Source organism: Myotis myotis, unplaced genomic scaffold, assembly GCF_014108235.1.
Source record: "Myotis myotis isolate mMyoMyo1 unplaced genomic scaffold, mMyoMyo1.p scaffold_m19_p_3, whole genome shotgun sequence".
Taxonomy (NCBI): Eukaryota; Metazoa; Chordata; class Mammalia; order Chiroptera; family Vespertilionidae; genus Myotis; species Myotis myotis.
Window position 1 is genome coordinate 22,320,526 of NW_023416335.1, and position 27,699 is coordinate 22,348,224.

General features: G+C 34.5%; 1 protein-coding gene across 1 annotated transcript in view; it reads left to right on the top strand.

Moving 5' to 3' along the window:
* The window catches only part of LOC118649822 (A disintegrin and metallopeptidase domain 3-like), a 72,231-nt gene extending 49,823 nt beyond the window's left edge, over positions 1-22,408 (top strand). The window contains exons 14-20 of the mRNA XM_036297237.1: positions 5,439-5,634; positions 6,129-6,222; positions 6,503-6,692; positions 11,982-12,068; positions 13,488-13,608; positions 20,276-20,441; positions 22,339-22,408. Of these exons, the coding sequence (XP_036153130.1) occupies positions 5,439-5,634; positions 6,129-6,222; positions 6,503-6,692; positions 11,982-12,068; positions 13,488-13,608; positions 20,276-20,441; positions 22,339-22,408 (924 nt within the window). The remainder of the gene's footprint in view (positions 1-5,438; positions 5,635-6,128; positions 6,223-6,502; positions 6,693-11,981; positions 12,069-13,487; positions 13,609-20,275; positions 20,442-22,338) is intronic.
* The last annotated feature ends 5,291 nt before the right edge of the window (positions 22,409-27,699 follow it).

The window sequence follows — 27,699 nt, forward strand, 5'->3', positions numbered from 1 at the left end:
AGAGCAGAATATCTCTGTCAAATGCCGAACAAATAAAGGAAGGAGCATTCCCTTTTTATATCTTTCTAGGTCTTTGTGTAAGTTATTTTTGCAGACAGCTTGTAATGTTGAGTATACATCATATCTAACAAACACTTATCATATTTATACAGACAACTTGTAACCTTGAGTACATATCATATCTAACAAACACTTGGCATGAGATTATTATCAGTATCAGTGTATTAGCCCCTTTAGATGGCTAGCTTGCAAGGTCAGACAGTTAAGTTTATCTTTTCTATTATTTAAGTTAAATAACAAAGTTATTTTTACAGAATAAGAGACCGTCTAAAAATAGCAGAGTTGACTTATGGAACAAGGGACTAGCAAGAAATAGCAGAGAGCTTCAAAACAGCAGTTTCAAACAGCAGTTTTTCTAAAGGAGGGATCATTACTATGTGTCAATTTAAGGCTGACAATTGTCTTATACTCTGCTCTCTTTCATTGTTGGCTATCAGTGTAAAAGGCTTCCTGTTTTCTTCTCTGTTTTACTTTCAGTTAGGCTAGTTTCCACCAATGCTTTTCCAAAATTTAACAATTTTACTTAATATTTTATAAATAACATTTCTACTCAAATAGACAAAAATCCAAGTGCAAAGCTGTGGAAGATAATAATTTAACCAGCTTTTTTACTGAAACATAACAGTGAATAGCTTATTTCTAACTAGTACTCAGAAATTTCTATTTGTAATTTAAAAAATTGTATTTGGTACTGTATTGGTACAATTATGTATTTGTCAGTTGCATCTTTTTTTTGAATTTGTTCAAAATGATGTTTATTATAAATTCCTTATACATACACTTTATTTATGTGTGAAAAAAATTTAAAGACATGACCATTGTAACTACATGTAGACTTCAGATTCAAAGTTACTAAAAATTTGAAATAAAGATAGTTTCCAATATTATTTTTATTTCACACTTTAGATATACTATAATTTTAATGGCATAGTAGAACAACAAAGGTGAATACTTCTACATATACAGCTTTAGTTGTTTGAATACCAAGTGACTAATATATCATTTAACATTACTTAACTTCATTTTTTTAAAGAATAAGCTAATGAGTTCTTTTATTTTCTAAAAATATATATCAAAATATTTTGGAATTTGTTTTATAACAAATAAGTCAACACTTATAACTTCTTTATTTTATTTAAAAAATACAAAATTTTTATTTATTCATTTTAAAAATCTTTATTGTTGAAAGTATTATATATGTCTTTTTTTTTTTTCCATCATTGACCCCTTCTAGCCTGCCTCTGTTCCCCCTCACCCTTCAGCCTACCCCAGGTCTTCACAACCCTATTGTCTGTGTCCATGGATTATTCATCCTATCTAATAATAGACAAAGATTGAAATTGACCATACCTTTGCTACACCTCCCATTGGCTAATCAGCGAGATATGCAAATTAACCACCAACAAATATGGAGGTTAATTTGCATACATAGGTGCGAAGCGGCGGAGCGAATACTGAAGGCGGCTCCGGCTGGAGTAGCGAGGGCTGTGAAGGAGGCTCCGGCCGGAGTGGAACCAGTTTTCCTCTGGCACCAGGGACCCAAGCCTATTGCATGAATCTTTTCGTGCAACAGGCCTCTAGTATATGCATACAAGTACTTTGGTTTATCTCTTCACCCCTCCTCCCCCACCCTCACCTACCCCTGCCTTCTCAGAGAAAGATAATCACACAAAATCACTCATATGTGGAATCTAAGGAACAAAATAAACTGATGAACAAATAGAACCAGAGACAAGCATGGAACAGACAGACAAACGTCAGAGGGAAGGTTAAGATTGATTAACCTGGGAATTTATATGTATATATGCATAGTCCATGGACATGAAGCAGGATTTTTTGGACTGGAATACGCACTGTTCCCCTGGGCAAGATGGTTCGCCAGATTCTTTGTCTGAGAGAGTCGAAGAATGAGTCCACGGAAGTAAGGTGCTATAGCAAAGGTGGAAATTTTATTGAAGAAAAAGTATAGACTCCCACGTGGGGAAGGGAAAAGAATCTCACAGCACAGACTCCCACATGGGGAGGGGGACAGAGTCCCATGGAGTCCCTGTTTCCATGGTTTATAAAGGCTGTAGGTCTTTGTGCCTTGATATCCCCTCTGATTGGTCACTATTCCCTTAGACTGGTTACTATAGTAACTCCTGAGCTCAAAGGTCGAATCTCACATGGGACATGTGAGGTTTTCCTCCCCTCCCCCCTTATTGTTTTCCTATCCCCTTTGGGTCTTCTTCTTCCTCTGAATGAGGGGCTTCCTTCCCTATATTTTATAAATATAGACCTGCTGCTGCTCTGCAGCCCTGTGCTTCTTCCATGGTTCCCTTAATTTCTAAAATTTCCTAAACCTGCCTTTTTTTCACCCCTAAAAATTCCTATTTCAGACGCAGACAATAGAGTGGTGATGGCCTGAAGGGGCAAGTGCAGGGTGAGGGGGTCAATGAGAAAAACAACAACAGGGACATCTGTAATACTTCCAACAATAAAGATTTAAAAAGTTTGATCCCAGCCAGGAAATAAAAGATTTTATAATTAAAAAAGAAAAAAGAAAAAAATAAGGAATAGCATTCTGGCTTTTATTCTTGGGAAAAATCAATGGGCCATTTGCCCATTTTTAGTCAATACTATATGAAACAAAATTTTCTACCTGACACAATTCCTTTAATTTTTATTTTCTTTTCAACCACAGTTTACATCTACTACTATTCCTCACCAGTTTCAGATGTATAGGAGAGTGGCCAAACACCCATGCACTTTACAGAGTTGACTCCCTGCTGCCCACCTAGCCCTGTACCCAGTTTTCTTGATATTTTTTACTATATTTCCCATGCTGAAAACTGCATCTCTGTGGCTATTCTGTAGCTACCAATTTGCACTGTTTAATCCCTTCATCTTTTTCACCCAACCCCCAAACCCCCTCCCCTCCAATAACTATCAGTCTGTTCTCTGAATTTATGAGTTTGTTGCTTTAGTTTGTTCATTAGATTCCGCATATAAATATGTGAAATCATATGATATCTGTCTTTCTCTGACTGGCTTTTATTTCACTTAGCATAAAACTCCCTAGGTCCATTCTTGTTGTCACAAAAGATTGTATCTTGATAATGGCCAAGCAAAGGAAAACAAACAAACACTCATGAAGCTCAACTTCATGCTCAGGTGAAGATTTCAAACAGGAACAATAGAATTCTTATTCTGGACATCTATTGAATAGCCTCACAGTTCTGTTGACAGGGCTCAAACAAGGTTTCTGCATATATAATACAGATAGCTCATTGCACCTCCTGGGTTTTCGAGTCCACAGTACAATATTTCAGAAGCGTAGAGAGATCCTTTCTTTTCCAACATCTGCCTCTCTGCTTGGTAATGGAGGAAACCATGCCTGATCCTGCTGAGTTAAATTTCCACTCCCTGTGTCTAGGGAGAAGTGTTCTGATTATCATCCTGAGTCCGGAGCATATTCCTGATTTATAACCCCTCATGGTAGAGGTGGAGTAGGTCCTGAAAGAAAAATTATTTGAAATAAGAATGATGTCCATTGAGCAGTAGTTTAGGATTATGGTAAAAACTAGCAACTGAGTTAGTATAGCATATCAGGAATACAATTAGTCCCAAGAATTAAAGTTGAAAAATGAATATGCATAGCCTGATATCAGATATTTTCTATTGTTGATCTTGAAGTAAATATTTAGTATCAATCACCACAGCATTATGACTATGAGAGCTTTCACTAGACCCTTTTTTAAATATTGAGGTGAAAATCATAAAAAATAAAATTGACTATTTTCAAGTGAACAATTTAATGTCATTTATAATATTCACAATGTTGTGCAGCTACCACCTCTAGCTCCAAAAAATGTTTATCATCAAACAGACAAACATGCTCTCCTTTCTCCCTTCCTGTCAGTCTCTGGCACCCACCAATGTGAAACCTGCCTTTCAGGTTTCACTTATTCCAGATATTTCATGTAAGTGGAAGCACACAATGACCTATAGTGTCTTGCTTTCTTCATTTAATGTAGTGATTTAAAAGTTTATTCATTCTTAGATTATATATCAGTCTACCATTCCTATATCTGGCTGAAAATATTCTGTTGTATGTATATACCACAACTTACCTATTCATTAATTGATAGACATTTGGGTTCTTTCCAATCTATTTTTCTAGAACTTTTAAGTAAACTTTTAATTTGCTAAAAAGGTAATAGAATCCACATGTCTGTTTGGATTCTTATTTACACTTTTTGGTTAGTACTTTACAAACATATTTCGTTCAGAAAGATAAAAAAAAATGAACAGTGTCCCTTTTTCTCTGACAGTTAGGTGTAATCATAAAATCTGAGCACCAGACTTTTTAAAAGACTTCATTCTAGAACTTCTGCTTTGGTAACAGCCCCCACTTACTATGTCACTGGAAACCAATTTTAAATTTCCCATTGTTCTCACATTGGAAGTTACTAGAAAATATGAGAGAGCTCAACACTATTTTAAAGGCAATGCATCCATGCTTCTGGTTCTGTTTTGTTCATCAGTTTATTTTGTTCATTAGATTCCACATATTAGTGAGATCAAATGGCATTTGTCTTTCTCTGACTGGCTTATTCTGCTAACATAATACCCTCAAGTCTGTCTGTGCTGTCACAAAATATAAGAGTTCCTTCTTTTTTGCAGTGGTGTAGAAGCAGGGACACATGGAACAGTCTGATAAATGTCAGAGGAGAGGGGCGTAGAAGGGACTGGATAAATAAGGTGAAGGATTTAGGTAAAAAACATATATGCATAGCACATGGACACAGACAATAGTGTGGTGAAGGTCAAGGGAGGGGTAGGCAAGAGTGTGTGAAAGTGTCAAAGAAATCTGAGACACCTGCAATAGTGTCAACATTAAAAATGTAAAGGCAATGCAACATTTTCTGATGAAAATTAAAAAAGAATGTTGACTTATGTGTTTAACATTTCTGCATCTTTCAGAAAATTGCATACATACTGTCTCAGAACTTGGCATTTGGTATGAATACATGACCTGATTCCATTATGTTCATATTTAGTTAAACTTCATAATAGATTAGCCCCTAGTAAATTATTTCAAAAGAAGGGTGTTGTGCTCAGTGGATACTATGCACAGTGACTGTGCTTAATGTTAATACCATCAGTTAGGAATTTGAGTTATACCGCTCCAGTACTGAATTATGGTATGTGATCTTTGACAAGTCATTTAATCTTTCATCATTCTTAACTATAATGACAGTTTATCTAAATTATAGTAGAAGATAACAATACCTTGCTTGGAGTAGTGTGGTAAGACTTGATTAATTGTCATGTGTGAAGCAGTTTGTCGTTGTATAAAAAGTATTACAAAAAAATTGTCTCTATTTGTCTCACAGATGATAGAAAGAGGACGTCTATGTCGGAAAGGCATAGATCCATGTGATTTTCCAGAATTTTGTAATGGAATTTATGAGACTTGTCCGTTGGATGTAAAATCTGCTGATTTAGAACCATGCAATAATAATACCGCCTTTTGCTATAAAGGAATATGCCGAGAACCGACTAAACAGTGTGCAGAGTTATTTGGAAAATGTAATAGTTGTGTTTATTTTTCTGGGATTCCTTTTTAAACTGTATTTTTCTAAAGTCAGTAATTCACCCTAACCACAAGGAAAGGTATTGTTTATTTAAATCCAAATTTAAAAATAAAATTGCAAATCAAAGCACCTTTGAATTATGTCAAGAGGCAAAATAGGATTACTAAGTATAGGATAAAGACACTAGGACATTAGTGAAAATTCAGATGATTGGTGCAAAGGGAATATATTGTTAGAATTGTAGATATTAAATCAAATGACTGATTTCTTAGTCATTTCTGCAATTTGATACCAACTTTTCCCTTCTCAAGTGGGTAGTTTCTGGGGAGTGATTCTCACTCTCAAAGAGCCAATAGGTGACATCAAAAATTTGGACATGGCACCCACTGACTGGACATTGCTGCTGTCCAGCTGTCTCTATATTAATATACCATATTTTTAGTTTTAATTGTTTTTTTGAGATGACTAATTGGAACTTTATGTTTTCAGTTGCTAAAAGTGCTGCGTATGTATGTATAGAAGAAGTGAATTATCTCGCAGATGCATTTGGAATCTGTCTTCACAACAAACGATGTCATTTTCAGTGTGTATTTTTAAAAAAAACTATCCATTTTTCAAATGCGTGTATTTGTGTGTATATGTTTTCTGCAATGAGTCACTTAATTCAAATGAAAGATGACTATAGTACATACAGATAAATTTATATGTTGTTCTTCATAAGATGGTGTATGCACTGAATAGCCTTGCTGTTATGGTTTGAGTAACATTCTGAATTATCCTCATACTTTGAATTATTATTTACCTAAAACATTAGTCTTATAGTAAGTGACACGTGGGAACTTTTCTCTGCTTTATATTGCCAGGGATACCTTTTGTGCAAAGTTAGTTTGTCAATGGACAAACTCACGGGTAATATCATGGAGTCCATTTGATATTCAATATACTTACCTTAGAGGCTATGTATGTATGTCAGCAAAACTGAGAAATCCTTTATTAGCGGGAGAAGTGGATGTAACCCGCGTAGCTGATGGCACTATATGTGGTGAAGATAGGGTAAATATAAATTCTTCTTGATTTTATATGATGTGTGTGTCCGAGTGCCTGTGTGTGTGTGTGTGTGTGTGTGGGAGAGAGAGAGAGAGAGAGGGGGAGAGAGAGAGAGAGAGAGAGAGAGAGAGAGAATATTAAGATTTTTTTAATTTGCAATCATACAAACTGGTCACTGTATCTTAAGATTCAAAGGTCAGATTTCTGCTGGTCAAAGGATCACTTGCTTTCTGATCTGTTTTATTATGAACTTTGCTATAGATATTTAAACTGGTTGCCTCACACTTGAGAATCTGAGCCTCTTTATTAGGCTAGGATTTGGTCTGCAATAATTTGTGTAAACAGAGAACAAAAAAGAATCAAATAATACACTAATAATTAGAATGGAACAATCTGAATACTAAGAACAACAACAAAAGACACCCTAAGTATTTAGTCTTACAATAATTAATTGGAATGAATTTGATTATAATGACAGTAAAACATTTATTTACTTGCTTATTAGCCTACTCCCCTAATTATTTCTCCAAAAGCATAATATACTTGTTGAAAATTTGACCCTCCAACAAGATACAATAATAAAAGAATCTAAGCTTTATTTAATTTATTTTTCTTAAAAACATTAAGAAACATGATAAATGATTTTTAGACTATTATCACTAAAAATAATTGACTAAAGAAAAACATGCATAATTAGCTTACATTTTAATTAAAATAATTTACAATGAGAAGCAGTATTTTAAGAATTAAAAAAATAAGAAGAAAAATGAAGTGAGTAAATTTATTTCAGAATGCAAAGACATTTTAACATAAAAATAATAAAGTAATTACAACGGAACTTACTGATACTAGCTACATTGTTGGCAAAAGTATGTTCAGGCTTAGAAAAAATCTTATGAGAGTTTATTTGAGCCAAACTGACAACAATTGCCAGGATGAAAAATCTCAATAGGTTGAGAAAGTGCTCTGGAGAATAGCAGTTTTACTGCTTATTTTATACATCAGAATCAAAGGGGAAGTTATAGGGGTGGTTACCTGAAATCCATTGGTTGTAGATTAGGCAGGCTGGAGAAAGCAAAGCTGGGAAATCTGTGAGACTGGATAAAAAGTAATACAAATAGACACATACTTCTTTTATATTGGTGGGCACAGGAGGGTTTGCTGGGAGCCGGTCCATCCTTGCTGTTTCAAGGGACCTGGCATATATGGCATACTGTTCTTAATATGTTTGCTCACCTTCTTGGCACTATGTGTTTTAACCAAGGTCTCTGAGAAAGGTTGTTTCCCCAGGTAGGGATTTTCCCCTGAAGTTAGGGAGGGAATAAAACCTCTTAACTAAGTGCCAGGCGGGTAATTAATCACTTTAACTATGAACAATCATGCTTAAGCTACATAATCTTTACTCCCTGGAATGGAGATAAGAAACGCCCTAACCTTTGGAATAGAGATTGATAGGATTGAATCAACTGGTATAAATACAGATGTAATAAGACAGCAAGACACAGAACTTAGGACACAGAACTTAGAATACAGAGCTTAGAACACAGAACTAAGGAGACAGAACCTACACAGGAACGAGAAGACAGAACCTACACACAGAACTTAGAACTCAGAACCTAGACACAGAACCTACACAGAATCTAGAGACAGAAGAACTTCGCTGGAGAGAACATGGCAAAAGATCCTGGACTGAACCTGACTACAGAAATTGGCAAGAGACCCTGACTAGAACCTGGTGACTGAACCTGGCTGGAGAACCTGGACAGAACCTGGCTGGAGAACCTAGCGAGGGAACATGGCTACAGAACCTGGCTGGAGAACCTGGAGAACCTAGCAAGAGAACATGGACACAGAACCTGGCTGGAGATCCTAACCAGAACTTCGCTGGAGATCCACAGCAGAACCTCTCTGGAGATCCAGACCAGAACTTGGCTGGAGATCCTGGCTGGAGATCCTGGCTAGGCTGCTGATCAACTGAACACTGTCTCCGTGTCCTTCCTTCTTCGCCGACTCCGTCTACACCTTTGGGAACCCCTGGACCTGCTGGGGTTGGACCCCGGCAAGGGTTGATAATGAATATTTAGAGCACGTGAAGATGGTATGCAGGAGCAAGGTAGCACTGAGGGCTTCTGTGGTCTCTAGCTCTGGTACAGAGACCACAGAACCTTGAGTTGTGCTCTGAGGGGTCTGAAAAAGGAAATTACTCTGACATGCCTAAGGTATGTTATTTTAGATGCAAAAAGACAATCTATAGGCTCAGTTATGGTAAATACTGACCTCTGTCAAGGAAGATTCTAGCCTAGGACATGAATACACACGAAGACTCGCTTTTAGTTATAAATTTTTAGTTTCAGACCAACTTATGTGGTTACTTTCTGTCTCTGAGTTTATAAAACCCACAATCCAGGCCTTTCCTGAGCTTGTCAGGTTTAGCATATGGCCCCTTTCTGTCCACAGCATTATAAAGTAATATATCTTCCCTTCAAAGATCATTTAAAGCAAAGTGAAAAGGTATTTACTATAAATAAGGCAGAGTAAACACAGAACTTTATTAACTAATTTAATCATTATTTAATTAGAAAATAAAGCAGCGAAATGGCACACGCCCATGTGTGCGTGCACATCACACACACACACACACACACACACACACACACACACGTCAAATATATTTTGGGATTGGTCTCTGGTTTCTGGCACAGAGCTCCCATAGCCCTTGGAATTTCCTGAGTGATAACAAACAATGTTTTGTGTTATTCATTCCCGCCCAAACAGACCAATGGAGTGATTTAGGAGAGGCCTCTAGATAGCTTTAGGATTGGGCTGGCCACCAAAGAGACTAAATGGTTAGAGGATTGGAACTTTTAGCCACGCTCCCAACCCAGCCCCACAGAACAGAACTCCATGATGGGGAATGGTATGGCTGAAGAGTGAACTCTATAGAAACTTTGGACTGTGAGATTCGGAGAGTTTCTAAGTTGATGAACTCATCACCTCCTGTGCTTTCAATATGCCTGGAGCGGACATAGAAACTAACTCCCCCGACCCCACAAATAGCTTATATTTCTTCTACTTGGCTGTTCCTGAGTTGTAGCCTTTTAATAAACCAGTAAACATAACTAAAGTGTTGTTTTGACTGCTATGAGCCAAATAGGCAAATTATGAAACCTGAGTAGGAGTTTATGGGAACCTCCAATGTCTAGATGGTTGGTCAAAATTAGGGTGGTCTGGGACTTGCATCTAGTATCTGAAGTGGAGGCATCCTTATGGGCCTAAGCCCTTTAATTTGTGGATCTGATTCTAACTCTAGGTAGATAGTGTCAGAATTGAGTTGAGTTGAATTGTTGGACATCTACTTTGTCAGAGAATACATCTTAGACTATATAAGTATGTCAAAATATTTATGTATATTATGTATGTGTGCATACAAGCATACTCAAACACATCCCCACACGTGTTTTGCCCATATCAGTGCAAAAATACCTCACAATATTGAGCATATAACTAAGAAACATGAAAATGTTTCACCTTACTTGTGACTACATAAATACAAAGTAACTTAGTATTAAGTTGTTGTTTTAATCATTTTTTATTTTTCAATAACAGTTGACTTTCAAAAGTATATTAATTTCAGATATACAGCATAGTGGTTAGACATATATAAAATGTATGCAGTATAGCTTACTGTTTGCAAGTTAGCATTTGGGCATTGAAAGTAATATCTGATGGTGAGAAGAATAACATTATCATTCTAAAGTAAGTATAAATTATCACATATTTTCTGGAAAGTGATTGGGAAATGTGTAAGGAGTCAAATATCATATTTTTTTATCCATTGCTAATGGAATAATGTGAAATTAATTTTCTGATATTAGGAACTATTCATGGGTATAGAGCAATTATGATGTTTGTTATAACAGAAAAGTTATGAAGACTTGTTAAATGACAATTATAGGTTGGTCAGATAAATTAAAGTTTATCCAATACGCTATTTCTTTCTAAAATAACACTTGCATGTAATTTTTAATGACATGGAAGGATATTAGTAAAATTATGGTGAGTGAGAAATCAGAGCACATCCTTGAAAACATGCATTTCTGCTGTTTGGATTGCACATGGAAATTTTGTGGGTTGTGATTTTAATAAAGTAGAGGTGATATCTTTGGTTTAAGTGGTCTTGCTGGTCATCCCCAAGTCAAGATTGTAGCAAGCCTGTGACTTTATGTCTTAGTAATTGTACCTTTATAACAAGTAAAAAATAAAGATTTTAGAAGTAGCCTTAGCATCAAGATATTGTGGCCTTGATAGCATTCAAAAGCATTTAAAACCTAGGATGATCCCTGAAAGATATGCAAGTAACCGCTGCATTGAAAACTGCAAAGCATTACTAGAGAAGCAAAGAAGACTTACATAAATGAGGGGTAAGCAATACTGATTAATTGGAAGACTTAACATGTCAATGTTCTCAAAAATCAATTGATTAATATGATGCTATCAAGAATCCAAATCACAGCAGGTATTTTTTTTTGGAAGGGGGAAATGTGTTGTTGGGAAAATGAAAGATTGATTTAAAGGTTTATATGGAAATACAAAAGGCCAAAAATACAAAATAGCGAATGTAATTTTAAAGATGAAAATGGAAACTGGACATTTATACTACTATATATCAAGACATACTATAAAGTTAAAGTAATTAAAACAATGCAATATTGGAACAAGGATAGATAAACTGACCTATAGACTAAACTGGTAAGTGGACATCCCCTGAGGGGTCCCGGAATGTGAGAGGTTGCAGGCTGGGCTGAGGGACCCCCTGACCCCACTCAGTACACGAATGTCATGCACGGGGCCTCTAGTTTATGATAAAATCTCTCAGCAAAGTGGGAATAGAATGATCATACCTGAGCATAATAAAGGTCATGAATGAAAAATCTACAGTCAGCATCATATTCAATGGGCAAAAACTAAACATGCTTCTCTTAACATAAGGAACAAGGCAGGGATGTCTGCTTTCACCACTCTTATTCAACAGATTTATGTGTTTTATATACACAGTGGTGGGCAAATGGAGGTTTACAGTCATGTGTATGTAAAATGCAGAGTAGACTACAAATATCTGTAAATATTGTAAATAATTGTTACCCGCATGTCTTTTTCAATACTAACAACTGCAAACCTATGCTTGCACATCCCTATACTTACAAATCTTGAGCATCTCTATTTGTAGCAATAATGATTGCTCAACTCTTTACATTTCATGGTGGTTGTTATTGTTGCTTGTTTTTAAAATGGTAGGTTTGTCTGAATGGATCTTGTCAACCTGTGAGTACCCACAAAGATAGTCGACTCTGTAATGCCACAGTGATTTGCCGTGGAAATGGGGTAGGTAATGCCTATGTGTGGTTTTATTTAAAAAATTCATGTCAATAACATTTCCAGGATAATAATAAGGTTCAGAATTAATTTATGTGGAAATTTCTTATGGAAAATTAAAGGCAAATAAGGAAAGCAGTTTCCATAATTTATACTTATGTACATGAATTATGTGTTCAATAAGATTGTTATAGGTCTCATGAGTTCATAAGCTTTGAACTTTGTACAAAATACAATATAAAACAATCTTTTAAAACGTTACATCAAGAATGTAAACGTTTGGAAATATATTTATTAAAGATTATATAGACACATTTATACATAGATATAAAATTATAATTAAGTGTATGTTACTGAAATATATTTAAATACATACAATATATTTACGTTACACATATAACTTATGGTCTAATATTTTGTGAGAGCAGAGTTTCTTATCCGATTTCTTAAATTGTTAGCAATAAAAACTGATGGGCCAAATGTATGCACCATAAAAATTTCAGTAATGTTATATTGTCTTCAAGAAATAGTGTACCAGTTTTTGCTCCCACTTGCTGTGAAAAAAAAAAAAAAAATGGTGCATTTCCTCCAATTCTGGCCAAACTAGTTTCTCAGTTTTTCAATGTCTTCTAACATGGTAAATCCATTGTTAATTTTCATTTATTTAATAATTAATGACACAGTTCTTAAGCATGTATGTATGGTCATATTTTCCATTTGTATTTCTATTTTACCATTCATTGTGAAAGTTTTGACTGGATTATAGAAATTTTGTAGGCTTTGGAAGGTTTCCAAGTATGCCTTTGGCTTCTGCCATATTGATGCTTCATGTATTGTACTATAGTAATCCAGGAAAAAATGATGTGCCTTTGAGTTTTTATTCAAGATTTTCTCCCAAATAACTTAAATGTCCTATTAGTTACAGTTTATTTTCTGTTGTTTTTTTTTTAAATTTAATTTTAATTGAATTTTTGCATAAGTTTACTTCTAGATTCTCTATTCTGCTCCGACTCCTCTTTTAATTCATACACCAGCTCATATTTATAGATATTTACTAGCAAGATAAATTTTTCTATTTGTGTCTTTTTAAGCAAATTTTTCCTTTTAATTCTCTCTCTCTCTCTCTCTCTCTCTCTCTCTCTCTCTTTTAAGTTGGGTCTTCTCACAGCAATTTTTGTATCTGACACAATTCATAAAAATTTTAAATTTCCACAAATTTATATCTAGCTTCATACTTTCTATGCTTCTCCAGAATAAGATATTTCAGTTTTATAAAAAATGTTATCTACTTTTACTTAAAAATATAAGAGATAAATAATAGGAAATTCATGTGACATTTGAAAAGATGTTGCATGGACATTTGTTTTATTAAATTTTATTTAAGAATTATTTTCCACATTAAAATAAACAATTTGTTTTTGGTTTTAGGTTTGCAATACTGAATATACTTGTCAATGTTTTCGTGGATTTGCTCCTCCAAATTGTAGAGAAAGTCCATCATCACCAGGAGGAAGTATCTATGACGGGTATTGGGGATTCATTTCTGACAGTTAGTATCTCGATCAGTGTGATCCCACAGAAATTTCTGCACTTATAGACATGTTTGACATCTCCACTGTTGATAAGGCTGTTGTGCACCTGACATGTAGATAGTGCAACTGAGGAAGTAAAATTTTCACTTTATTTTATGTTACTTAATTTAAATTTAAATGGCCACCTGTGGCCAGGGGGCTACCCTATAAATCATACTGTCAATCAAAGTGTTGTATACCTCTTTAATTCAGATCTAGAAGTGAACTTTTCATTAGACTTCTCCTTAATTTTAACCACGGGCGCTCAAACATTGCTATTTATATAGCAGAGTTTTCTAGATTGGTGCTATTAAATTATAGAATGGGCGACAGATTTTTATATAGTCCATATCCCAAGGATGTTAACTATTGTGATGTGCTAGTTTATAACTAAGTTGCATTTTGAAGCTGAACATACTATAGAAAGATAAAAATAATGAAATCTTTCATAACTTTAGCAAATGGCTAGTAGATGGTACCAAAAGTTCCCGCTTATTTGGTGAACATTCATATACAAATGTGGTATATTATATTTCTCTAAACTTCACCATGTATAAATCTCATAAGGGCTTATTTCTACTAATGTCTTTTCATCATTGGTACTTTTGTTGTTATATATTTTATTTATATATTATATTATAAAACTGACAAGACATTATTATTTGCCTTTAGTAGCTAATAGTTTCCTAAATATTTTTAATATTTGTATATATTATATATTTATATATTAATATATATTTGTATATATTAGCCCACTGAGTTACTGTTTTTGGGGGGCTTTTCAACTCTTGCAGCACATTCAAATTTCCCTATGGGTCATTTCCTTTCAGACTGAAAAACTTCCTATTGTATTTCTTTTTGGTCTATTTTGCAGTGACCATATGTTTCAGCCTTTGTTTGTCTTTAGAGTGGTTTTATAATGTCTACATTTGCCAAAAATATTTCAGTGGAAGTAGATTTCTAACATTGAAAATTGTTCCTCTCAGCTGTTCAAAGATATAATCACACTGTATCCTGGCTTCCTTTTCCTGATGAGAATACAGCTGTCATTCTTCTTATGCATCTCAATAATATAATTATTCTTTTACTCTTTGTCTTTCAGGCTTATTTTCTGTTTTTGATTACCCACTGTCTCACTATGATTTGCCAAATGTGTTTTTCTTTGAATTTATCCTGTTTGAAATAAATTGGCTGAGATTCTTGAATCTATAGATGGATGTATTCTTGGAAATTTTGAAAATAAAATCCCAGCCTTTCTCTCTTTTTAATGCTTATTTTTTATTAAACATATTTGCCTTTTAAAAATGTATATGCATTAGTGCCGGGAGCCGGTCCATGCTTGCTGTTTCAAGGGACCTGGCATATATGGCATACTGTTCTTAATATGTTTGCTCACCTTCTTGGCACTATGTGTTTTAACCAAGGTCTCTGAGAAAGGTTGTTTCCCCAGGTAGGGATTTTCCCCTGAAGTTAGGGAGGAAATAAAACCTCTTAACTAAGTGCCAGGCGGATAATTAATCACTTTAACTATGAACAATCATACTTAAGCTACATAATCTTTACTCCCTGGAATGGAGATAAGAAACGCCCTAACCTTTGGAATAGAGATTGATAGGATTGAATCAACTGGTATAAAAACAGATGTAATAAGACAGCAAGACACAGAACTTAGAATACTGAACAAAGAGAGACAGAACCTAGGCACAGAACCTACACAGAACGTTCTCTAGAGACAGAAGAACTTCGCTGGAGAGAACATGGCAAAAGATCCTGGACAGAAACTGGCCTCAGAACCTAGAGACAGAACCTAGCGAGAGAACATGGCAAAAGATCCTGGACTGAACCTGACTACAGAAATTGGCAAGAGAACCTGACTAGAACCTGGTGACTGAACCTGGCTGGAGAACCTGGACAGAACCTGGCTGAAGAACCTAGCGAGGGAACATGGCTACAGAACTTGGCTGGAGAACCTGGAGAACCTAGCAAGAGAACATGGACACAGAACCTAGTTGGAGATCCTAAGCAGAACCTCTCTGGAGATCCAGACCAGAACTTGGCTGGAGATCCTGGCTGGAGATCCTGGCTAGGCTGCTGATCAACTGAACGCTGTCTCTGTGTCCTTCCTTCTTCGCCGACTCCGTCTACGCCTTTGGGAACCCGGGGACCTGCTGGGGTTGGACCCCGGCACATTAGCATATTCACTCTGTGGTATACAATTCTATGGGTCCAAAAAAAATGAACAGACTTATTTGCCCATCAGCTGTCATCATGATACATAATAGACTTAGCACCAAAAATCCTTCCTCTGGCTCCGTTTTTTGCAGTCGTCCCCTACTGTTAATTCCCGGAAAGTAGTTACCTGTTCTCTGCTCCTAGATATTCGCCTTTCCCAGAATGACATATGCATTTGAGATTCATTTCTGTTGTCATGTTTTAATAGTTCATTAATTTTTATTTCTAACTAGCCTTCTATTAAAAAGATGTACTATAGTTAGCTTATCAATTCATCCATTGAAGGTTATTTGTGTTATTTCAAGATTTTGGCAATGAAGAATAAAGCTGATATAAATATATAGAATTTTATATACATATGTATAATATATATACTGTACATATAGAATATACATATATTGTCACATTTTGGTGGGTAAACAGCTAAGGATAAGATTGCTGGGTCACTTAATAAGTGTATCATTTTAGTGAGTGTACTTATAGTTTTATAAGAAATGGCCAAATTATTTTCAAAAGTGGCTGTACCATTTTTCCTTCACCCCATTCATCAATGAGAGAGCCAGTTTCTCTGCACAGATAGCACGCACCTCACAAGCACTTAGATATTGTTATTTTTGATTGTTTGTTTAGTTCAATTTTGTTTTGCCAGTTTTAGATATGTAATGATCTTTTATTGGGTGTTTATTTAATTTATAGTTATATATTCACAATAAATAGCAAAAACTGTAAAAGGAAGTTTCGTGTACCCTTCAGTCAGACTCCATCAATGAAACATGTCTCAATACTATAGTCCAATATCAAAACCTGGAAGTGGACATTGACAAAATACATAGATCTTTTTCAATTGTCACCAGTATGCACTCACTCACTTCTGTATGTGGGGGCACATATTTAGTTCTGTGCAATTTTGTTACATGTTCAAATTGATGTAGTCACCACCACAATTGAGATGCAGAACTGTACCATCACAACATGTATTATCACTAAACTAATATTAGTCCTTTTTACAGATACACTGATCCCTTCTTTCCTCCTTTCCTAACTCCTGGCAACTCCTGAACTGCTCTGTCTCTCTAATTATGTTATTTCACAAATGTTATATAAATACTTTCATACAATTTGTCTCTAAGATTGACCTCTTTCTCTTGTATAAATTTCATGAACTCAATATAAGTTGTTGCATATATGAATACTTCATTTTTTATTGATGATTGGTATTTCTTTGTATGGGTGTATCAGAATTTCTTTAATTATTCACTCATGAAGGACATTTGCTTGGTTGCCAATATTTAGCTACTGGTATCATGATTAGATCTGCTATGAATATTCATGTGGAATACTATGAATAAAAGTAAATTTTTAATTCTCTGGAAAACATGCTCATGAGTGAAATTAATGGATAGATAGTAAGACTTTTATAGTTTTAAAAGTGGTTATAATTTGCACTTCCCTAATGGGTAATGATATTAAATATATTCAATGTGTTAATTTGGCCTCTGCATATCTTTTAGCGAAAAGTCTGCTCTGCTCTCTTTTATTCTGCATTAGACTGAGTACAAATGATAAAATACACTCCTCCATCAATATTCTTTTCTTTATCACTGTGGGCAGTAAAATAAAATTTATGAATTTTCAGTTTTGTCCAGTAGAAACTAACATAAAAAGAAAGAAATGGACCCCAGGGTTCTTTTTTACCTTCTTGGAAATGGATACAGTATATTAATTTGGAGACCAAAATCAGAAAACTGCAATTTTCCAATGGAATAAATTTTGGAAACCAGATATAAACCCTTGCTTATGTGGTCCAATTATTTTCCATAATGATGCCATGATCATTCAATGGAGGAAAGAACAGCCTTTTCAGCAAGTGGTATTGGCATAGCATATATCAACAAGCAAAAGAATAAGCTTGGATGTTTACTGAAATGATATGCAAAAATTAACTACAAATGGATCAGAAATTGAATGTGAGAGCTAAAATGATAAAATTCTTAGAAGAAAGCAGAGGGAATTATTAAAAACATTGGGTTTTGCAGTAATTTATTGGCCATAGGACCAGAAATAAGCAAAGAGAAACAGATACATTTGAATTCATAATCATTAAAAACTGTTTTCCAGCAAAGAGTATGATCAACTCAAAGTGAAAAGGATTGCCCATGTTATAGGAGAAAATGTTTACAAATTATATATCTGATGAAAAATTAATATCCATTTTATGTAAAGAACTCCTACAGATTTACAACAAGAAAACAACCAAATTAACAAATGGGTAAAAGACTTGAATAAACATTTCTACAAATAATTTACCCACATGGTCAATAAGCACATGAAAACATGCTCAACATCTCAAATTGATAGGATATTGTGGGCCAAACCTACAGGCTTATAAAAAAATTGAGAAAATATTGCGTTGATGAGGATATGAAGAGAGTGGAGCCCCTGTGCATTGTTGGTGGAATGTAAAATTATGCAGCCTTTTTGGAAAATAGTATAAGCACAAGCAAAGAATGAAACAAGAGATTGATCCAACTTCATCAAAATTAAGAACTTTTATGCTGCAAATGACACAACCAAGAAAGTGAAAGACAAATTACAGAATGGGTGAAGATATTTGCAAATATTGTATCTGATATGCAGCTTGTATATCTAGAATATAAAAAGAACTCTTACAAGTCCATAATAAAAATCCAACCCAATTAAAACTGAGAAGGGGTTTAAATAAACATATCTCCATAGGAGATATACCAATAGCTCATAAACTCATGAACATGTGCTAAACATTTTAGAAAAATATAAATCAAAACCACATGAATCACTAGTTCATACTCCTTAAGTAGATTATAATAAAACATATTAGGCAACATGTTATTAGTGAGGATGTGGAGAAATTGGGATCATCTTAATGCTATTTTTCCAGCAGTGCTCAAGCTCTGGTATCTTATTTTCAATCTCAAACCAGTAAGAGCTGCTGTTTGATTAGCTTCAGGTTGGACCTCTACCAAGGACACTTGGAAGGCTATCACAACACTTCTGGGTCCCTAATCTACAGAGCAACTGTTTCACCCTGCAGATCCAGCCATTTCTGCTGCTGTGAACTCTGTGCCTTGCTTCATTAACTCACTGAAGTGCTGCCCTTTGCTTAGTACCCCAGTTCTCTGCTGACATCAGCAAATTTTCCATAGGTAGAGTTGAATTCTCATAAACTCAACAGCATATTAAGTTTCCTTCCTATATTATAGTTTTGCATTTCCTGTTGACTTCCAGAAATCACTTTCCTCATGTAGATTGTCTTGTTTTATATTTTTATTATAAGAGGGCTAGACCAGCACCATTCAATGGCAATATTTCATCAGAGCTGAAGTGGAAGCCCTACCTTCCTTAGGGCAATGGGTATCTCTCAGTCCAATAAGTAGGTGCAATTCCTTTAGTCAGCCTTTAGTGCATGAGAAGAAAGATCCACTTCCATTATGATACTGTGAGTGAAGATGGACTAGTGGAGAATTGACCTTTTCAGATGGATGAAGCAGGAAAAGGAGAGTTTTAAAACTATTGTGTTCTCCCATAGTGTATGACTGCTACATATTTGCATGATTTCAATATTTTTGCATATATTTTCCAATTTATTTCTATAACACATAAACATTGTGAATCACTTTATTTTAGTCAAATCACTGCTTATCAACATGTAATTGGGTTTTATTTCTAAGTTATTGGACTTTTCTCTTTTGTGTGGGGGGAACACTAACTGCATTTACATTTAATATTATCACAGGTTTATTGGTGGTAATTCTGGTCGCTTAATTTAGTTTTCTGTATTCTAGTTGTCTGGAATATTTCTTTTGTTAAATTGGGCCTAGTTTTCATAGATTTAAAATGTTTTCCTATAGTATCTTCTAACACCTATAGGAATATCTATTTTTTCTAATTAATATAATCAAAATTAGGACAACATCATCTTACACAGTCAATATGAAAATTTCACCTGGTTTACTATCATTAATTGGGCTTTGCAACCTTGAGTTATGTCAATAATTTTTCATTAAATCATTTTTTTAAAAACAGTTCTTTTGTATGCTCCATATTTTTAAACTGAAGAGCTTATTAGGTTGTAATATCCATTTCATCTGTTTTCAGCAGGAATTAATAGACAAGAATATGATAAAATACATTGGAATATAAAATATTAAAAAAGATTATATGTGTAATGATTTGAAATAAAGTATGACAATGATATTGATATGTGTTGAGTGGCATGAATATACAATGCACTTTGTGGCATAGTCATAGAATATTGGAAAACACTTTTAAATTTAATTTTATTCATTGTATGACTATTATTGGAATCACAAATTTTTATAAATCAAAATTATAATATGATTAAATTTAACTTTAAAAATTATTTCATATTTTCAGAAAAAGTTGCATACATGCCTACAACATATCATCGTTCTGGTCTTCAAAAAGGTTTCCTCTTGTTCAGTGTCTGCCTTTTCCTATCTCTCCTTATTTTAATCGCCATCATTGCTCTTACATGGAATAAAATGAAATTTTGGAAAAGAGAGGGAACACTAAGTGAAGGGTAAGTAAACTTATTATTTCTTATATTTATATTGAAATGTATTATGGAAAAAATTAAAATGTAATTCAGAATATTACAAGTAGGAATTCTTGGATGGATTGGGTTGATGGGTAGAAATACTGACTCTCAGTATATAGTTTGTTTTTTTCAGGTTGTAGGCAGGTAGGTACTCTTCATGTGCGTATAGGCCCAGGAGCAACTGAAGCTACTCAATAAATCCTCAGTGCCTTTCAAATAGAAAGCCATTCAGGTAAAATTGCTTTAGGAGGTTTTTGTTTCCCAAGCAACCCCACATTCAGGAGTGCCATGGAGATTCATAGAGATAGGGAAGCCAATTTTATGAACAAAATATGTAGAAGGTAAGAAAAATGTTAGACAGCAAAGAGTAAGAGAGAGAACACAGGCTACTGCCCATTTTACACATAATTAATATTTCTCATGTGTGTCTACAGTTAGAATTAGGGTACTTGCTTAGCTTTACACACCAGTAAAAGCTATAATTTGATTAGTGAATATTCAGGAAAATGAGAATGCAGAACAGAAGATAAATAAGTGGGTCTCTTTTTTCCATGCTAAAGAAAAATGCTTTTCTTTCTTACTTTTGGAGAGATAAATACAATAATGGTAGAAAATCTTCAACACCTCTATTTGCCAAATTAGTTAATTTTATTTACAGTATAAACAAGTGAACAGTAACTAATTAAAGTCAGTGTATTATTCTGCCTGATTTATATAGATATTTACATAATCATCAAATTGATATAAATGAACTTGAATGAATATCTGGCATAAGTCTTCTTGTGCCCTTGCTTAAGACTTCTTGGACAAATCTGAATAGTTGCTGGAAGTAAACCTGACTTTTAAAAGAGATGTTATAGTGGGGAATGATTGATCATAACTAAAACTGGTCTTGACAGTCTAAGTTTTAGAGCAACACTAAGGAGCTTCAGGGTTGCAAGGATAAGAAATGATGTGGAGCTGAATCATCAGTGGGTGGTAATGAACTGCACTGTCAGGAGCTACTGTGCAGTTCGTTTCATCACTCAAAGGCTTTATGATTGACACCATCTCTTCCTGTGTATGTTTGTCCATTCTCAAAAAATGACTGCTCTGCCTGCACAAGGCAGAGAATACCTATCTAAACTTTGACTAAATTCATTAAAAAAGAAATCACCAAGAGTCAGTCTATAATCAATGCCTCTTAGTTCACATTCTCAAGAGACAGAAGGAAATCGGTGTGGAAGTGTACCTAAATTCAGCCTGTGTTCTGTCTGGACTTATAAACCTGAGTTAGTTGTTCAAATCTGATCTTATTACCTTGGCCAAGGAATTATAGCCATGTAGCAGGAACCTGGGCACCATGATATTTTTCTTCCACAGGAACTGTATAGTTATTGGAGTTTTCCAAAGGAAAAATTGGAGATTATAAATACCACCAAAAGTAACTACATGTAGATGAAAGACTTAGAGGCCTCACTAAGGACCTCATGAATGATAGTGAAAAGTTAGTGATTTACATAGTTTTTGGTAGAAATATCGTAACCGGATAGATAATAATTTAAATATTTGCCTATTTGCATATAGGTTACCTTTATAACTTTGGATGTGCATTATTTACTTATATATCCCTCTTTTCTTCCTTGTAGAGAAGATAGAGAAAATAGTAGATTGGTTTTTAGTTTGAAATGTATATAAGCTTAATATACTTAGTAGTTAGGTCAACATTAGAAAGATCAAATATTTAATATAGCCTCATGGAGTGAAGATGGGAAGTAAGTAAATAATGATATATATTTTTTGAGTTATTAGTACAAATATAGCTTTGTTACTTTTCTTGATTTTGCTTAAGATTACCATATTTCCTAAACCTAAAACTAATGTTATTTCTTTTATACAGAACTACTAGTATGTTAGAAGACAGCAGTGATGATAGCAGCAGGACATACACAGAGTTAAAGGTGAAATGAAGGGTTCAAGCTGTTAACAAAATATCATTGCCCATATATTTTTAAAATCTTTAATTATACCTCAGTATGAGATCCATTATTTCCATGTTGATCATCATTACTCTTAACTTGTAAATATCTTATATTAAAACAAAAGCTAATTAAAATTTTATTTTGGACTCTTTAGAAATAGTCAATGTCAACTAGTTTTAGTCAGTGATGTTTTTTTCAACTATTTTTCTTTTCATAAAAGAAGTGACTTTGAAGAGATTTAAATATATTCTTAAAATAGTTATGAGTTATCATGTATCCTGCTCATTTACCTAATGTGCTAACTGATAGACTTATATGAATTATTTCCAAACATTTACATTTCATCCTCACTAAGATCCCATGATTTTGGTTATTCTTGTTTTATAAATGAGAAAACAGACATATGAATTTAAATAATTCCCCATGTGTATAGAATTTTAGTAAGTTTTGGAGCTAGAGTTTAAGGTAATCTGACTCAAGGGTTTAAGTTAAAAACTCCACCATTTTGACACATATAGCCTGTTGTATAACTACATGTGGGGAATAAAATTTACATTTACTGAGGATGTATTAGAGGCCATGGAAAATGTTACATGCACTCTCTAAGGCAGAAAGACAATAACTTACTCTAAGATGTAATAAAGTCAGCATATGTATATAGTTTTCAAATTTTAACTCATATGATAAAGAAATCACGACATTTGACATATTAGGCTTATCACTTGGGGTAAATGGAAGAATTAAAAAATCAAATCATGAGCGAGGTCAGAGTTCATCCAATAAATTATGTGTCATTCCTCCATATTTGACCTTGAGAGTTAAGTCAATGTATCTGTTTCCTCATCTGCCACCAGAACACATTTATAACTCAAAAGCAGAATGTAAATTAGTCTTATTTTTGACTAGACCAATCTCTACTTCTTTGATTACTGTATTAAAATCCACATCTGAGGTGAGGATTTTGGTACTTGGCTCACTGTCTTCCTTTCATGTCCTTGTCCTCCAATCATAGTCTTATCCTTGTGCTGGGTTATCTTCCCTTAAACTAATCATCACCACCCAACTTCAGTCATTTTCTCCTAGAGCAGTGATGGTGAACTTATGACACGCGAACTCATTTTTTTGGTTGATTTTTCTTTGTTAAATAGCATTTAAATATATAAAATAAACATCAAAAATACAAATCTTTGTTTTACTATGGTTGCAAATATTAAAAAATTTCTATATGTGACATGGCACCAGAGTTAAGTTAGGGTTTTTCAAAATGCTGACACGCTGAGCTCAAAAGGTTCGCCATCACTGTCCTAGAGCAATACAGTAATCTTGCCACTTCTCTGATTTCTTCCAAATCTTAAGTTATAAATTCAATATCTTGCTTTGTTTTACATTTTTTTCCCTTTTTTTTTTTTTTTTTTTTTTTTTTTGGTCTTTCTCAGTCTTCATCTGCCATCAGTACTTTAGAGTTGCATTAAGATCTTGCCTCAAAAATTTGAAATAGTGGGTTTGGCACTTAGTCCATAAGCAACAAATACATTTCATAAGTTGATTGTATTGTGTATTGAAAGTGATTAATCCGATGGGAAAGATTAGGGCAAGAGGGGTAATTGGAAGAGTTGATGTTGATGAAAGAATTTGATAGCAATTTTTAAAAATATGGTTGATTAAGAAGGTCCTATTGAGCAAGTGATATGTAAGCAAAGAATTGAAGGAGGTGAAAATATTTACCCAGTTTAGATGTTTGAAAGAACATCTCAAGGACTCACAGGATCATCTAAAATGAAGCTTTTATTTAAATGCAAAGCATACAGCACAGCAAGAGAAAGTGCAGGCAAGTAATGAAGGTCAGAGACACCCCTCAGGTACAAGGTCTCAAGGTTCCTTTAAAAATGTTTTTAAATAGATGATCATCAATTTCACTGCCCTTATCTTGGCAAAATGTGAAAGCAGGCATCCAGCCTTTCCCAGAATTAAAGATAGAGCTTCACCTTTTCTCCCATAATTCAATGCTGTCTTACACAGAAATTCAGCTGGCAGAGTTATACTTGCATATATCTGGGCAGGAACTTTCCACATACTAGAATGATCCAATGGGAAAAAAAGTCAGGAATATTTATTAAATAACAGTGATGTCAGTTTATCTCGAGCAGAGTTGAAAGAAACAAGGACAGAGAATAAAATTGAAGAAACCAGATAGTGGAGAACTCCTGCAATAACCTAAGAGAAAACAGTATGGTACCTAAGACCAGCAATAGTAAAAACAGGTTTAGGAATAAATTTTTTAAGAAGAACTAACAAAATGAATTGACAGCTTGGATGTAGACTAAGAAAAAGTACATAAATAATGTTTATTGATCAAGAGCAGGATGATAGGAAGGGTAAAATGTAAACCCAGACCGGTTTCTAAATTTGTGCTCTTAATACATTTTAAGATTTATTTTTAAATGTTATGAACATTGAGAGGTAAAATCTACATAGGTAATCATGAGCCAAGACAATTGTCTGGTGTGCCCTGGTAAGGAGTTTACATTTTGTCATATATGAATGGGAACATGTGAAAGTATTTTTGAAGTATACTGGGAGGCATTTAACATGATATAGTTTGCTGTAACGAGGCAGTGAAAAATTCAGTCAGATTCAGGCAGGACTAGAGTTGAGCGAAACATCTATGAGAGTATGGACTACACAGGAAAGATGTGCTGAGGGCAGGTTTGGAAAAGAAGAAAAGATCAAAAAGGTTTGTGGGATATAACAGAGGTCAAGTCCAGTAAGTGGTCAGTGAAGGATATATTTGAGGTAGAATAACAAAGAATTATGAAGACTAGAACATTTCTGACAAAATTGAAAATCACACCTCTTACTAATGACATATTGTAGAGTAGGCTAGAAGCACTTTGGTTTCGGAAAGATGATATGCAGGGGAGTGAAGTGTGAGTTCTGTTTTGAATATGTGTATGTGGGATGCCTGATGGATATGCACAGAAAGCTCTCAGAAGTACTCCTCCTCTGTAGACAAAAATAGACCAAGTAATCATTATTATTATTATTTATTTCTTCCGATATTTTTATTGTTCTTTTCCTCTCTGTTTCCTTGTGGGTGATTTTCTTTTATCCATGTGAAGCATAGAGACTGTGTAAGTGAGATATTTATAAATTTACGATATATTTACCAATTTATGATATATTTTTAATGTGGCTATCACAAAAGGTTCAAGAAAAAGAAATGGGTTTACAAATTTCATGGAACACAGGCACAGATTGTGACAGTATAACCAGTGTTTTATTAGACTATTTAAATGCTATACCTGTAGATGCATAGTAAAATTAGATAGTTTTATTAAGTAAAAATTTAACCTTTCTATTTTCTATATTTCTTTCACAGCAGTAACTGGGCAATATTGTCAAAAAAGCCATAGGTTGGAGAAAAGATATTACCAAGAAATTCACTTGATCCAAAAATGAATAAACATCTGCTTTTTTCTCCTTTTGTTATGGATTAAAGCTTTCAGTTTCACAAACCAAAATAAATCCTGTGAGTGAAAGTATATAGGCTTGTGCCTGCTGATTCTTCTACCTGCTGGGATCCTTTAGTGGAAAATAAGTGGTTTTGCGTCTTTTGAATGTGGGAGGCTGTTACATCCCAAGGAGGACATTCCTTCATCCACTGCAGCTGCCTGCCTTCAGATACCCAAGGCCATGCTAACTGCTCCCATCTCAACAGAGGACACCTACAGTCCACATCTCTCCAATACCTTGTGATTCCCTTCCCCATACATTCCAGGCTTGGGATTTGAAAGGTTGCCAAGTAAGCCCAGCCCCAAGCCCTAAAAGAGTCACTAACATCCCACTCATCTTCAAGGATTTGCTCCCACTGAGTTCCTGGTCATAGATAACTATTCTGTCTCCAGGTAATACGTTCTTGACCTCATGTAACTTGCGATCTAGGCTATATCTTTGTTCTTTTGTGGCACCCAGTTTGCTGCTCTTTCTTTACTTAAAGCTGAGCTTTTCTGGGTGAGATTTTCTGGCTTTAGTGTTGCTTCTCCCCATCTTGCTCTTACTGAGATAGGTACACTTCTGCATACCTCAAACCATTATACATGGGTTAGAAACCATCAGCCTCCCTGGAGATAATTAGGAATTTCAGATTCTCCATTAATACGAAAAGATGTTCTTGGGTCAGGATTGGGAGTACCTCGCCACAAAGGCTAAGAATCTCCTTTTCTAAATGTCCATCAGCTGTGGAGGTAATGATGCTTTTGCCAGAGTAATTTTAAAAAACTCAAGGGATCAAAGCCTGTCTGCAATAAGCAATGAGGAAATGGTTTGCATTTTGATTTTTGAGAACTTACATCTGTCATTAAATAAAGATTTCATACCAGAGTATACCTATATAACTTTTAATTAGTTTATTTTTATTGCTATTGAGTTGAGTTCCTTATATAGTTTGGATACTAATCCATTATCAGATGTAAAATTTATAAATATTCATTCACATAACATAGAAAATCTCTTCAGTCTACTAATTGTTTCTTTTGCTGTGCAGAAACTTCTTAGTTTGATGCAATTCCATGGTCTATTTTTGCTTTTGCCACCTGTGTTTTGGGATCATACCGAAAATACTGCTGTCCAGACCACAATCAAGAAGCTTTTGCCTATGTTTCCTTGTAATTGTTTTAGAGTTTCAGGTCTTATGTGTAAGTCTTTTATCCATTTTGAGTTTATTTTGGTGTAAGATTCCAGATCAGGGCCAATTTCCTTCCTTTGCATGCAAATATACAGTTTTCCTAACACCATTTATTGAAAGGATTATACTTTCCCCAGTGTGTGTTCCTGGCAGTCCTGGGCTGTTCCCACATTTTAGTTATTGTGAATAATGCTACTGTAAACATTAGTGTACAGATATCTAATTGAGACCATGCTTTCAAATTTCTTTTGTGTGTGCGTATACTCAGAAGTTGGATTGTGCTGGTCCATACAGTAATTTTTGTATGTGCCATGACTGGAGATCCAACCTGCAACCTTGGGATATGGGGACTAGGACCACACTATCACCAACTGGCCAGGGCATGAATGTGTGATTTTTAAAATATTAAAAATATTATTTGAAAAGTAAATATAGAAACACTTGTTATTCAGACAAAATGATTCTTTAACAAAGTAAGTGTAATAATAAACATAATTTTAAAATGGATATGTATGGACTCTGGCATGTAGTTCATTCAGTTGGTTAGAGTGTCTGGGGATATAACATTACAGTTCCAACTCCAGTCAGGGCACAT